This window comes from Babylonia areolata, chromosome 29 (assembly GCF_041734735.1).
Source record: "Babylonia areolata isolate BAREFJ2019XMU chromosome 29, ASM4173473v1, whole genome shotgun sequence".
NCBI lineage: Eukaryota > Metazoa > Mollusca > Gastropoda > Neogastropoda > Buccinidae > Babylonia > Babylonia areolata.
The window spans coordinates 170,439-184,077 of NC_134904.1; the positions used below are offsets into that span (position 1 = coordinate 170,439).

Consider the following 13,639-nt stretch of genomic DNA (forward strand, 5'->3'; position numbering starts at 1 on the left):
AGGGGCCTAACGTGTTCAAGGGCTACATGCAGTGTGCTGTGTGTATTGTTACAGAACATAGCAATGGGGGAACTTGTGGTGCGAGGGGCCTAACGTGTTCAAGGGCTACATGCAGTGTGCTGTGTGTATTGTTACAGAACATAGCAGTGGGGGAACCTGTGGTGCGAAGGGCCAAACATGTGTTCAAGGGCTACATGCAGTGTGCTGTGTGTATTGTTAAAGAACATAGCAGTGGGGGAACTTGTGGTGCGAGGGGCCAAACACGTGTTCAAGGGCTACATGCAGTGTGCTGTGTGTATTGTTAAAGAACATAGCAGTGGGGGAAGTTGTGGTGCGAGGCCAAACACGTGTTCAAGGGCTACATGCAGTGTGCTGTGTGTATTGTTACAGAACATAGCAGTGGGGGAACTTGTGGTGCGAGGGGCCTAACACGTGTTCAAGGGCTACATGCAGTGTGCTGTGTGTATTGTTAAAGAACATAGCAGTGGGGGAACTTGTGGTGCAAGGGGCCTAACACGTGTTCAAGGGCTACATGCAGTGTGCTGTGTGTATTGTTACAGAACATAGCAGTGGGGGAACTTGTGGTGCGAGGGGCCAAACACGTGTTCAAGGGCTACATGCAGGGGGTGGACATGATGAACCTGTCCTCTGCCATCAGCCACTTCCTCAACTGTCTGCTGGGCTCCTTCCCTAACCCCCATGCACAGGTCAATGCTGAGGAGGTCAGTGCAGAGTTTGTGTGTATGAGTAGGGGGCGTGTGGTGTGTGTGTGAGTAGGGGGTGTGTGGTGTGTGTGTGAGTAGTGTGTGTGTGGTGTGTGTGAGAAGGGGTGTGTGTGGGAGTAGGGGGTGTGTGTGTGTGAGTAGGAGATGTGTGGTGTGTGTGTGAGTAGGGGTGTGTGGTGTGTGTGTGAGTAGGGGGTGTGTGGTGTGTGTGTGTGTGAGTAGGGGGTGTGTGGTGTGTGTGTGTGAGTAGGGTGTGTGAGTAGGGGGCGTGTGGTGTGTGTGTGAGTAGGAGTGTGTGGTGTGTGTGTGAGTAGGGGGTGTGTGGTGTGTGTGTGAGTAGGGGTGTGTGGTGTGTGTGTGAGTAGGGGGTGTGTGGTGTGTGTGTGAGTAGGGGGTGTGTGTGTGAGTAGGAGGTGTGTGGTGTGTGTGAGAGTAGGGGGGGTGTGGTGTGTGTACGAGTAGGAGGTGTGTGGTGTGTGTGAGAGTAGGGGGTGTGTGGTGTGTGTGAGAGTAGGGGGTGTGTGTACGAGTAGGAGGGGTGTGTGTGAGCAGGGAGGTGTGGTTTGTGTGTGTGAGAGGTATGGAATATGCTGGCATCAAGGACAGATGTAGACACATTCACACTCTCTACTATTATGTCTATACCTCACATTTTGTAGTGTATTAGATAGTCCCATGAATAACTGGAAATGACGATTAGTACTTAAAACTGAACAAGTTTCATGAACGGTAACATTTTGTTTTCAACACTCAAATCTGTTAACAGATTAGTTGTAGATGGGTGCTGAGATGATTGACAAGGGTATGTGCGTTCAGATATCAAAGGAGGAGCTTTATCCACAGTATAAAAAAAAATTAAAACACGGAGACGGCCCTCAGGGGCCCCAGTGCTGTTTCCCCTCCTCCCTTCTCGGTCGACCCCCCTCCCCCACCTCCTCCTGGGGGAGAAAAACATTTGGTTCCGGGGGGGACCTCCACTTAGCCCACCCTGGGCCAAGCCACCCCAGTCTCCCCACGGGAGGGGATTCTGGGCGCGTGGCAACCTGCTCTGCAGGTCTCCCCGCTATCCGGCCGGTCTCCCCTGCTGGGGGAGTCCCACGCGTGTCAGGCGGTTCCGGGCAGTCAGACCGCCGGCCTTTCGGCCTGTCTGACACCCAAGTCGGACCTGACCTCCCTCCGACTTGGCCAGGTTTTTCCCTTCAACGAGGTCAAGGCACCAGTGACCCTTGGGGCTGGGGTCACGGGATGGCTGGACTTAGAGGCAGAAAAAATCGAACGAATCGAGGGTGCCGAGTCGAATCGAGTACACAGAATGTAAGCATACAATAAACACAAGCCGCATGCAACAAAATAAGGCCAAAAGGATACGCTGAACAGCCGAAAAAAGCGTAAGACGAGACAGAGCGTAAACCTGACAAGATGGCGTGGAGAGCCTTGGCCAAAGGAATGATTAAGCGCTTATAGTTTTTAGAGGCGTTTGATTGGCTGAGAGCGGATGGGCCCGTCTTTTCACTGTTAGCCGCGCGAAATTTGGCCAAGCAGAGCAAACCAATAGGCCTAGTTTGTATCAGTTTGACATGGTAAGTATATTTAACACCAAACATGGAGTATAATACAAACTCCTCCTTTTTCTATCTCAGCTGGTTGTGCATGCAGTGTGAGGTACAGGAATTGGTGTTTGTTTCCCCACAGCTGCAGACCAAAGCTAGAAAGAAGAACAAGAGGAGGAACAAACAGAGCATTGTCTTTGCTGCAGGTATGTACATGAGTGTGGGGCCTCCTGTCCATTTTATTCCTGTTGGGTAAAGAGACAATTACTTTGTCCACTCACAGCTCTAAAGAAGGGGGAATGCACATCTATAAGTACACTCAGACACACAGATGCATGTGCTTGCATGTGAACACACAAAACTACAGGACAAAACAGTAAGAAGGATAAATAAAGAAAAGGAGGAATGGAAGAACAAAAATAGATAAGATCAGAAGTGGTGATTTTAACATTAGATATAGAAACTAATGATGATAACAATGAATAAATGTTTTTGTTGAGCTCTGAATCTTGTTTACAGACAATTTAAACCTCTTGCACACCAGTCCCAAGCACACATGCATGTATAACGTTAATACAGAGAAATGTAAGTGACCAGAAAGATTAGGAAAAAACTGATACATAATTGTACATTGAAATCCAGAGAAAAGCTATACACCAGAGTGGTGTGGGAGGTGATGGGGTGTGCATTTTTGGGGGGAAAGAATAAAATGTATAATGCTAACAGTTCTTTGCACATTTTGATAAGTGCTGGGCTTTCATGTTTTTGACTTGTGTGGTGCCTTTGCTTTGATTTAGTCATTTAATCATAGTAAACAAAACCCTGCTTCTGATTTTTGAAAGGGCAATAATATTGAAGAGATGTGTGTATGTGCATGTGTGTGTGTGCAGATAACACAGAGTGGGTATCGGACACCCCCAGGACATTGTGGAGAAAGATAGTGGACGAGGTGGCTGAGTACTATGGATTCACCTTTGAATGGTGAGTGGCTGACTCCTTGTTTTTTCCTCACCACAAGCTCAGGGCGGCTGACAATGCACATGTTGGCATCCCTGATGCTTTGAAATGGAATGCATGCATGCACCTACACACACACACACACACACACACCACCCACTCTCGTATCTCTCTCTCTCTCTCTCTCTCTCTCTCCCTCCCTCCCTCCCTCCCTCCCTCCCTCTCTCTCTCACTCTTTCTCTTTCTGTCACTCTTTTTCTGCAATTACAGTGAAGAGAGTCTTGCCTACGCTACATCCCCACCCTCATAGCCAAGAAGGTTGTAGGACAATCTGCATTGGGATGGTTCCCAAAACTCAACTACCCCCCAAGGCTGCAGCACTAAAAGCCATTGCAATCGAATCTTGCCACCTAGTTTGAGAGTGGTAGCCCTTCACAAAAGACAAAAGCTGTAACTGACTTCCCATTGCAATGCAGAAACCAATGATCAAGCCTCCTAGTTTGAGAGTGGTAGTCCTTCACAAAAGACAAAAACTGTAAATGACTTCCCATTGCCGTGCAGAAACCATTGTCAGCAGCACAGACACAACACAACCTATGTCACCCACACCCTCCTCCCTGTGTGTGTGCAGCGACTCCATAGAGAGTGTGACGGAGCGCTACGGGCTGCAGCGGGTGTCATTGCTGCGAGGGTTCTGTCATGCCGTGGGTGTGCAGCTGCTGTTGAGGGAGGTCAACCTGGAGGTCCGCAACCGACAGCTGTTCCATGAGGATGACATCATCAACGTGGCCCCCGTCGTCAAACACATCAGCCCCAGGGTGGGTTTGGTGCGTGTGTTTGTAAGTGTATGTGTGTGGGGAGGGGGATTTTGTTGGCTTTGTCATAATGGGGTGTTTGTCATCTGTGAGTGTGTGGGTTTGTATGTTCTTATCTGTCTGAAACGAATGTTGAGCACCCAATGGCAGCCATCTGTCAGCTCTACCCAGGTAGGGCAGCCTGTTGTGCAAATGACCCAGTGTTTGTAAAGCGCCTAGATTTTCGTCTCTAACCGAGGATAGGCGCAAAATAAGTATTCTTGTGTTTGTAAAGTGCTTAAAGCTTGGTCTCTGACTGAGGATAGGTGCTGTTTTAGTGTCCGTGTGTTTGTAAAGTGCTTTGAGCTCAGTCTCTGACCGAAGATAGGCACGAAATAAGTATCCATGTGTTTGTAAAGTGCTTAGAGCTTGGTCTCTGACCAAGGATAGGTGCTGTGTGAGTAGCCATGTGTTTGTAAAGTGCTTAGAGCTTGGTCTTTGACCAAGGATAGGTGCTGTGTGAGTAGCCATGTGTTTGTAAAGTGCTTAGAGCTTGGTCTTTGACCAAGGATAGGTGCTGTGTGAGTAGCCATGTGTTTGTAAAGTGCTTAGAGCTTGGTCTCTGACCAAGGATCAGGCATGAGATTTTTCCGACTATAGTTGGATTTCTGACCGAAAATTGGTTCCAGAGGCCTTACTTGAGATTCGCGTAAATCTGTTGAGAAAATTTGGGGGGGGGGTTCCAACCGTCAAAGGTTACACGAACGTTGTCCGATCGATCAACAAAACAGACCCATAACGTTTGCTAAAATGCCCCATGTTTGGATAAGCGAACCAATTGAGAATAAGTGTTCCGTTGCTCCTCTGTCATCATTCAGCTTATCCGTATTCAGTCGCGATTTCACAACTTTCGCTCGTGGACTTCACGACTTGCAAAGATACCTGATTTCGTCAATCGTCTTTGATCATCGACAAAAAGAGAAGACTCACAAAGGATAATAAGATTTTTGCATCAGAGATCGATAAAGGAGTGAAAAAAAGTTGAACTGGGCCTGGCAAGATGAGACCGTGAAAACAGAAGTGAAGAACAAAAAAATAACTTTATGGGTAGATGCCATTCACCAAATCGACGCCATGGGCAAGATCAAGTGTGACTGGTGTCGGATTGTATGGGTGCAACTCTTCCATTTTATCATGGAAATCTGTTTTCGGATTTACATTAAAAAAACAAAGCGTCTGTTTTCAGGGGGGGGGGGGGGGGGGCAAAAGCCGATGGGCCGTTCCGTATCGTTTACCGATGATCTGTCAAAAATGAAAACGGAATGCTCATTCGAAAGCATCGTTTGTTGACCCCTTGAGAGGCGATCCAGTGACTTGTCAGAGCACCAGAATCGAAGGCAAAAAGTTTCCAAATGGTAAATTGAAGATGTCAAAATGCCAGTAACAAAAGGTGATCCCTTCATGGCGCGTGCAATTTCCATCCTACTCACAGCGGTAGGTACAACTGCTTGATCCTCTATTCATTCAGCAAAAGCTGCAAATGTTTTCCACTTTATGCACAAAGTAACATTGTTGCGACTGAAACACAAACTTTGTAGCAATTGACATCAGTGCTTTTTCAGACAAAGCCAAGGCTGCAGTACAGACAGTTCATGGTACAGACAGTTCATGGCGGCAAGAGTCAGTTTACTTAGATCTGAGATCTATGACTGTGAGCCAGATTACCAAAGTTACACACGCACGCACAGATACAGAGCTGAATTGAATGCACGCGTGCACACACACAATCTTTGTTTTTAAAAAAAAAAAAAAAAATCACATGAATGCACTCACATATACGCATACCCTGATTTTTATTTTCTCTCTCTCCCCTTCACACTTGCACATGTGCACACATATGAGTGCTCACATAATCAGAAAGAGCTGAATAATATGCACTTGTGTGCTCACAAACACTCACACGCTCGCTCTCTCTCTCTCTCTCTCTCTCTCTCTCTCTCTCTCTCTCTCTCTCCTCCCTCTTTCTCGAACACACACACACACACACAGAATTGTATTTAAAGCAGTGCACATACATGCACACATACAAACTTGCACTTTTTCCTCCCACCTTCCCCCCTCTCTGTCTGTCCCTCTCTCCCTCTTTCTGTCTCTCTCTTTCTCTCTCTGTCTCTCTCTCTCACTCACACACACACACACAGAGATCTATTGGCCTTCTGCGGCCCCCAGCCCCCCCCCCCCCCCCCCCCACCTTTCAGACTCGATCACAATTTCCAAATCTCATGCCTGAAGGATAGGTGCTGTATGAGTAGCCATGTGTTTGTAAAGTGCTTAGAGCTTGGTTTCTGACCAAGGATAGGTGCTGTATAAGTAGCCATGTGTTTGTAGAGCGCTTAGAGCTTGGTCTCTGACCAAGGATAGGTGCTGTATAAGGAGCCATATCATTCATTCATTCATTCATTCATTCATTCCTGCTCCCCCCCTCCAGGCGACGGACGCCTTCCACTTTTTCTCCAGCGGCCAGGCGAAGATCCAGCAGGGCCTGTTGAGGGAGGGCTATGAGCTGATCACAGAGGCCCTCAACCTGCTCAACAACGTGTACGGTGCCATGCACTCTGAGATCGCCGCCTGTCTCCGCCTGCTCGCCCGACTTAACTACATCATGGGAGACTACCCAGAGGTACTGGTTATATTTTGGAATGTATTTCGTTACTTGTTTTGTTTTGTTTTATTATTTCATTTTATTGTGTTAGTGTTGAGGTAGTCCTAGGGTAGGCTCTCAAGGCCTGTTCAGCTTGTTGGCTTTATGGGATGGTCAGGCATCTATAAGCATCAGATGTGAACCATATATGGATCAGTCCCCTTGTTTTGACACTCGATGAAACTGAAACTGAAACTTCCATGAGGTTTGTGAGATGGCAGGGGAAGGGGAAGATTCTTTAAGGAGGGTTTGATTGGGTGAGGGGGGAGTGGGTGAGGGGGGGGATTGTTTACTGACGTTCTTTGACATGTGTGATGGTTGGGGTGCTTGTTTTGATGTCTTTGAATGTGGATGTTAAGAAAATTATATTGCTTGTTGTTGTTTTTATTGCTGTTGATTATTTTCACTTGTCCGTGACAGTAGTGTAAGCAGAGACTTCTTGCTTGGTTGATTGTGTTTTTTTGTGTGTTTTCTTTAATTTCATGTGAATGAGATGTGGACAGGGGTGGTTTAAATTTGAAAGATCAGTGTTGTGTTTTCTTCTTTTGTGATACATTTTTAGATATGAATGGTTAATTATTAAGATATGAGAAAAGTGGTAGTTATGGTTTTGTTATGTTCTGTTCTGATTACAGACATGAAGGATGGTGGTTGTTATCAATTGTTCATAGGGTGACAGCTGTATGATTTCTTCTGTTGTCATGTTGTATTACATTTGAAGTGTTAACTTATGATGTATGTTGTAATGATATGTGCTATGAAATGTGTCATGGCATGTGTTGTTAGGACATGTATTGTCTTGATGTGTGGGTTGTGTATAACATGTGTTGTTTATGATGTGACAGGCCATGTCGTACCAGCAGAGAGCGGTGCTGATGAGTGAACGAGTGCTGGGCACAGACCACCCCAACACCATTAATGAATATGTGAGTCACCACAACTGATGTGCATCTGTCAGTTATACATTGTCAGGAATCATATGTGTTGATAGTTGGTTAAACATGATGCCTGTTTCTCCGAGTTTGCTTCAAAAACGACATTTCCATTGTCATGAACTGAACATCTGTGGATAAAACTGTTGTAAAAATCTTCACAGATGGACACCTAACAATGGTCCTGGTCTGTGTTGAGAATGGACACAAAGAAAAAGATCAAACTCATGCACACGCAGTGTAACACAGGGAGATGTGACAGAGCAGTCTTCTTCTTCTTCTTTGTGGACTGTGACTCCACATTCACTCCTATACACTGGCGGGCTTTTATATTTATGACCATTTTTACTCCTGCCTTGTAGGCAGCCATACTCCATTTTCAGGGGGGGTGACAGAGAGTTTGTCTTTCCCTGGCAGACTCACCTGGCGCTGTACTGCTTTGCCAACAACCAAGTGCCCAACGCCCTGCGACTGATGTACCGTGCTCGCTACCTGGCGCTGCTGTGTCACGGGGAGAACCACCCGGATATCGGCCTGATCGATGTGAGTCTGCTGTTGTGTCTCTTCTGTTTCTGAGGTTTTCTTTCTGTTTTGGTGGTGGTGGTTTTTGTATTGGTATTGTGATGTATGATTGTTCAGTTTTGTGTGATGGTTTTTTTGTGTATTTGTGTGCATGAAAATTTGCGGTTGAGTGTTAGTTGGGATGTCTGTGCAGGATTGTGCTTGTAAGTTTTCATTTATTTAAGTGTTGGAATGCATGTTTTACATGTCAGTGTGTACATTGTGCAGTACCATTATGTTTTAGATGGAGAGGTACTTCATGAATAAATCTTATCATTATTAGTTGAGTTTTTGTATGTGTCCATTTTTTCATTGCTTGTTGTGACGTTAGTGTGCTGTTATCTCACTGTGTTGCTGAAACTCAGCAAAGTTGTCCTTGTGCATGAGGATAGATTGAAAAATTAAACAGTTTATTTCTAGTAATTTGAAAAATTCATCGATCCAGCAGTTCATGCATACCCCTCACCTTTTATTTTATATTTGTTACTAGCCTTTGAAATAGTTCTATTTTCATTTACACATTGACCAGATTATAGTCCACTCTAGCTGGAAGTCTTGTGCAGAAATGTAAGATATTGGACATGGTGCTATGTACTGCTTGAGAAAGAGGGACATAGATGTTAGATACTGACTTAACTTGCTGAGTGTGTGTGGATGTGTGTGTCCACAGTCCAACATTGGTTTGATCCTTCATGCTGTGGAAGAATACGACTTGTCTCTACGCTTCTTGGAGAATGCTCTGACTCTTAACATCAGGTAAGTGTGCATCTTGGTCTGATATGTCTGGTGAATACAGGGCTTGTGTAGGGTCATGGAAGTCTGCAAAAGTCTCTTTGAAAAGGAGGGAACCATTTCCAGGTCTGGAAAAGTCTTGGAAAAATATGTTTTGTCCTTCAGTGTCTGGAAAAGTTTTACAATTCCATTAAAACCCTTTGCCACAACCATTCAACAAAGCGCTTAATGCATTTGATAACAAATAATTTTTTTTTTAAACATGTATAAAATTGAACTTCATCAATAGCAGGATATCCACTGATCTCATTCATCATCAGTATAGCAAAGTTTTGATTCCATTTGGCTTTGTGTTTGGAATAGAAATTTTTCAGTCTGTTTTGGAAAAGGTATGAAAAAGGAATAAAATTGTTATGGTCAGATCTCTGGAACCCTGGATATGTGTGTTAATTTCTCACCTTGTGTAGTGTGTCTGTCTGTCTGCGTGACGATGATGCTAATGATGATGTGTTGTGTCCGATTACTTTGGGCCAGGCTGTCTGAAGGTGCAGTGATGGTGGCAATGATGTGCTGTGTCCAGATACTTTGGGCTGGGCAGCCTGAGGGCAGTGAAGATGATGAGAATGAAATGGAGATGACTATGATGATGATGTGCCATGTCCAGGTACTTATGACTTGGCATCCTGAATGTAGTGATGGTGATGATGACGATGATGATGATGTGCTTTGTGCAGGTACTTTGGGTCAGGCAGTCTGAAGGTGGCAATGAACTACCACCTGGTGGCCAGGACCCACTCCTGTCGGGGAGACTTCCGTGCAGCCCTCAACAGTGAGAAGGAGGCCTTCACCATCTATAAACGCACGGTCGGTCTCCCTTGCCTGTGTCGTCTTGTGTGCTGTTGTCATTGTGTGTTGTTTGTGTGGATGTTTGTAGTGGTGGTAGTGGAGGTTTGGGCCATGCAAATATGTCAGTGAGTATCGGTGGTGTTTTTTATGGATGTATTGCACAGATGCTTGCACATACACAAGCATGTTTGGGTTGAACATACATTTTGTAATGAATATCAGCGGTGTTATTTATAGAGTATTGCAGATGCTTACACATACACAAACATGTGCTCGTACCAACGCAGGTGATTGCATGCACGTGTCAGGTCAGGGGCATAGCCCTTGCTACTGGTACTGTGTAACTCAACAGCATCTGGTCGGCCGCCGGTTTCCGACACTATTCGGCTCACTTGAAAGCCTGTCGGACGCATTGTTACGACAGGTTTTGATCCTTTTTTAACGTTACCGATCTTACTTTAAGGGCGATAACTCACAGTTTTCAGATAGCTCAGACACTTTTCTTGCGAGTTCCTTCCCTTAGACCGTTGTTCGTTCGTTCTATAGCAGTTTTCTTTGTTTGTAAAGTGAACCACCCTCACGCTCACCACCAGTTGGTTTTCAACATGGCGACTCCACGTCAAAACCGGTTCGTGCGGAACATAAGAATGGCTCAAGCACTCGAATTGATTCATGAAACCAGGTCTGATGACGAAGATGCTGTTGTTGGAATGTTCGACGATGCAGGTGACGAAATTTCGGACTCTGATTCTGACTTTATTCCTGACGAAAACGATGATGAAGTGGCGGACACTGACGATGACGAAGGCGGAATGACTGGTCAGCAAAACTCGACACCAACACGTGCGCCTGCTGCAGCGGCTGATTCTCCAACTAATGGAGAAGATCCCGAGGAGATGGAAATAGATCAGGACAATCTGTTTGATGATCATATAGATCCAGATTATATGTATGACTGGAGTAGAAATTTGGCCAATTTTCCACTCAACCCACCCTTCGGTTTGACACCAGGATTTCAGGGCCCCCTCAAATTGCCGCCTTGGGAGGACTGCAAACCAATTGATTTTTACAGTCTCTTCATTGATAAAAGTATGCTAAAACACATGAAAACAGAGACAAACCGTTATGCTGCAAAAAATATCCAGCAGGTACAGCAAAGAGAAGAACTTTCCCCACGGTCACAGTTCAACACCTGAAAGCCTGTGACACTGGATGAAATTAGAAAATTTCTGGCTATCCTCATCCACATGGGGATAGTAAAGAAACCAAGAATACTCGACTACTGGTGTACTAATCCAGTTGTGAAGACTGGATTTGCCTCCAAGCTGTTGAAACGCAACAGGTTCAGAGCCATCCTGTCGTTCTTCCACCTGAACGACAACTCGACATTCCTGGAGCGAAACCATCCTGACCATGATCCACTCCACAAGCTGAGACCATTGATTGACCACCTTGTGCATGTAAGTTATTGTCTTTTTTGTGTGTTTGTTTTGAATGTGTGTGTGTGTGTGTGAATGTGTGTGTTGTGTTGTGTGTGTGTGTGTGTGTGTTATTATTTATTCTTCCCCACTTGTTAAATATTATCAGTTCAAATGATAGCAAATGTTAGTAGATAGTGGTAGTATTAGCTGAAGTAGTGGTGATGGTTTGCTGTATCATACATATTGTGATTGTCCACAATAGTAAAAACTGTTTCCATGTTTCAGCTCTTCAAGACTGTGTACATCCCGGAGCAGAATATTTGCATCGACGAGGCCCTTTGCCCCTGGAGAGGCCGGTCATCTTTCCGGGTCTACATGAAGGACAAGCCGGTCAAGTGGGGCATCAAGCTGTATGAGCTGTGTGAGAGCTCCTTGGGGTATGTGTGGAACCTTGAGGTGTACTGCCACAAGCCGGGTCTCAGCAACCGCCCCCACGATGTTGTCTTCAGGCTCCTCGACCAACTGCAAGACTGCGGCTATGTCCTTTATGTGGACAATTACTATTGCTCACCCACCTTGGCCCACAGTCTCACTGCTGTCAACACTGGATGTGTAGGCACTGTGCGGGCTAACCGGGTGGGCATGCCAAAGGATTTGGTGACTGGAGCCTTCGCCCGCGGCCAGATGGACTACAGGAGACTGAATCAGGTGATGGTCATTAGGTGGAAGGACAAGAGGGATGCGCATATGATAACCACTCAGCACATCCCTGAAATGATTGCAGTGAGATCACGGTCAGAACACAAAAGAAAACCCACGGCTGTTGTTGACTACATTGGCAATATGGCTGGTGTTGACCGCAGTGACCAGATGATCTCATACATGCCAATGCACCGGAAGACCATCAAATGGTGGAAGAAGCTGGCCTTCCACCTTTTGACCCTCACAATGATCCAGTCTCACTGCCTGTACAACAAGCTGCAGAGGAGTCTGGGGAAAAAACCGCTGACACTGGAACAATTTGCCATATCAGTGTGCTACGACCTCGCCAGTCTTCCAGTTGGGGATGATGAGGAGCGGAATCGTGCTGCTGCCCCGGTCAACGAGGAAGTCAACCGCCTCGACTGCAAGCGCCAACACTTCATGGAGAACACAGGCTACAGGCACTGTGTTGTGTGCTATGCCAAGGAGAAGGCAAGAGGAGCCACCAGAGAGCACCTGAAGAACAGGGTGCAGCGCACCAAGTTTCAATGTCGACAGTGCCAGAAAGCCCTATGTGCTGTGCCCTGCTTTGAAATCTACCACACCAAACAAGACTTCAGCAAGTAACAGTGTCACTGAAGTGTCTACAGTCAGTACAGTGTGTGCATTGTGTAAAAAAGAGTGTTTGTGTGGTGGGTTTTTTCCAATGAGTGTACAGTCCTGCAAATGTTTTCAAGTGTGTTTTTCAAGACTGCAAGCAGCAATCAGTTTTGTATGGGTTTTTTTCCAATATATTCTCATCAAATCTCTTTTTTTATGCAGCATGCATAAATAGTATCATAAGCACATCAAACCAAGAGTACAGGAGTGTGACTGAACCAGTGTAGGAGGATTCAGAGCATGAAGAAGTGGATTACCTGTGTTCAAAAAATTTTTTTGTTTTCCTGCCAATGTGTATCATATTGGATTACCTATATCATCAAAACCATGTGGTTCCTTCACTTAAGGTAAGCATTTTTAGTAAATTCATTGTTATATCTGTCCACTGGTATGCGTTTTATGTTTGTAGGGTGAGTGGTTGATTTTTTGTGATTTTTAAAAAACTGCTTAAAATAGTGCGATTTGAGAGGGAAACCCGGCCATTTTGACTGAGGGTAGAGTGAGGTAACCCAGTACTACCTGCCGCATGTGAAGTCTCCCAGCGACAGACTAGGTGGAGGAGAAAACCTTTCCCAATGGCTGTGAAGGCGGAAGAGGATGACCAAAGGGCAGGAGGAGTTCTTATCCTTGGTTGGAAGTCCCCCTAGGAGACGGAGCTCCAAAGAAAAAACTTGCACCTGCCGAGGCCGTCCTACACATGGCAGTATCTGCAACTGTGGGACTGTGAGCGTTGGTAGGCGAGAGAGTGGGGAAGGGACTGCACAACTCCTCACTAAAAAAAAAGTCACCTGTGCTGGTCAGGCAACCAGGCTAATGTCGGAACGACGAGCTAGCCCTTCAACACCCAGCTTTCCCAAGCCCTGCGGCGATGGAGAAGTGGTAACGGGGACAGGCAGAAGATGCTGCTGGCAGTTCCTAGTCACGACTCTGCACGCAGGTGGCTGTGGGGTGATGATCATCTGCCGTAGACTGGGGCAGATGCGGCGCCCATATCCTCCCACAGTGTCAGAGCAGCCCTTTTTAGGGACAGCACTGCTCTCCCCACATGGGGAAGGGGA

General features: G+C 46.0%; 1 protein-coding gene across 1 annotated transcript in view; it reads left to right on the forward strand.

The window, feature by feature from the left end:
- LOC143274997 (clustered mitochondria protein homolog) overlaps positions 1-13,639 on the forward strand; it is a 76,504-nt gene that overhangs the window by 57,097 nt on the left and 5,768 nt on the right. The window contains exons 25-33 of the mRNA XM_076579044.1: positions 561-722; positions 2,418-2,481; positions 3,166-3,256; positions 3,864-4,050; positions 6,515-6,706; positions 7,573-7,653; positions 8,077-8,202; positions 8,891-8,976; positions 9,687-9,816. Coding sequence (XP_076435159.1) covers positions 561-722; positions 2,418-2,481; positions 3,166-3,256; positions 3,864-4,050; positions 6,515-6,706; positions 7,573-7,653; positions 8,077-8,202; positions 8,891-8,976; positions 9,687-9,816 — 1,119 coding nt within the window. The remainder of the gene's footprint in view (positions 1-560; positions 723-2,417; positions 2,482-3,165; positions 3,257-3,863; positions 4,051-6,514; positions 6,707-7,572; positions 7,654-8,076; positions 8,203-8,890; positions 8,977-9,686; positions 9,817-13,639) is intronic.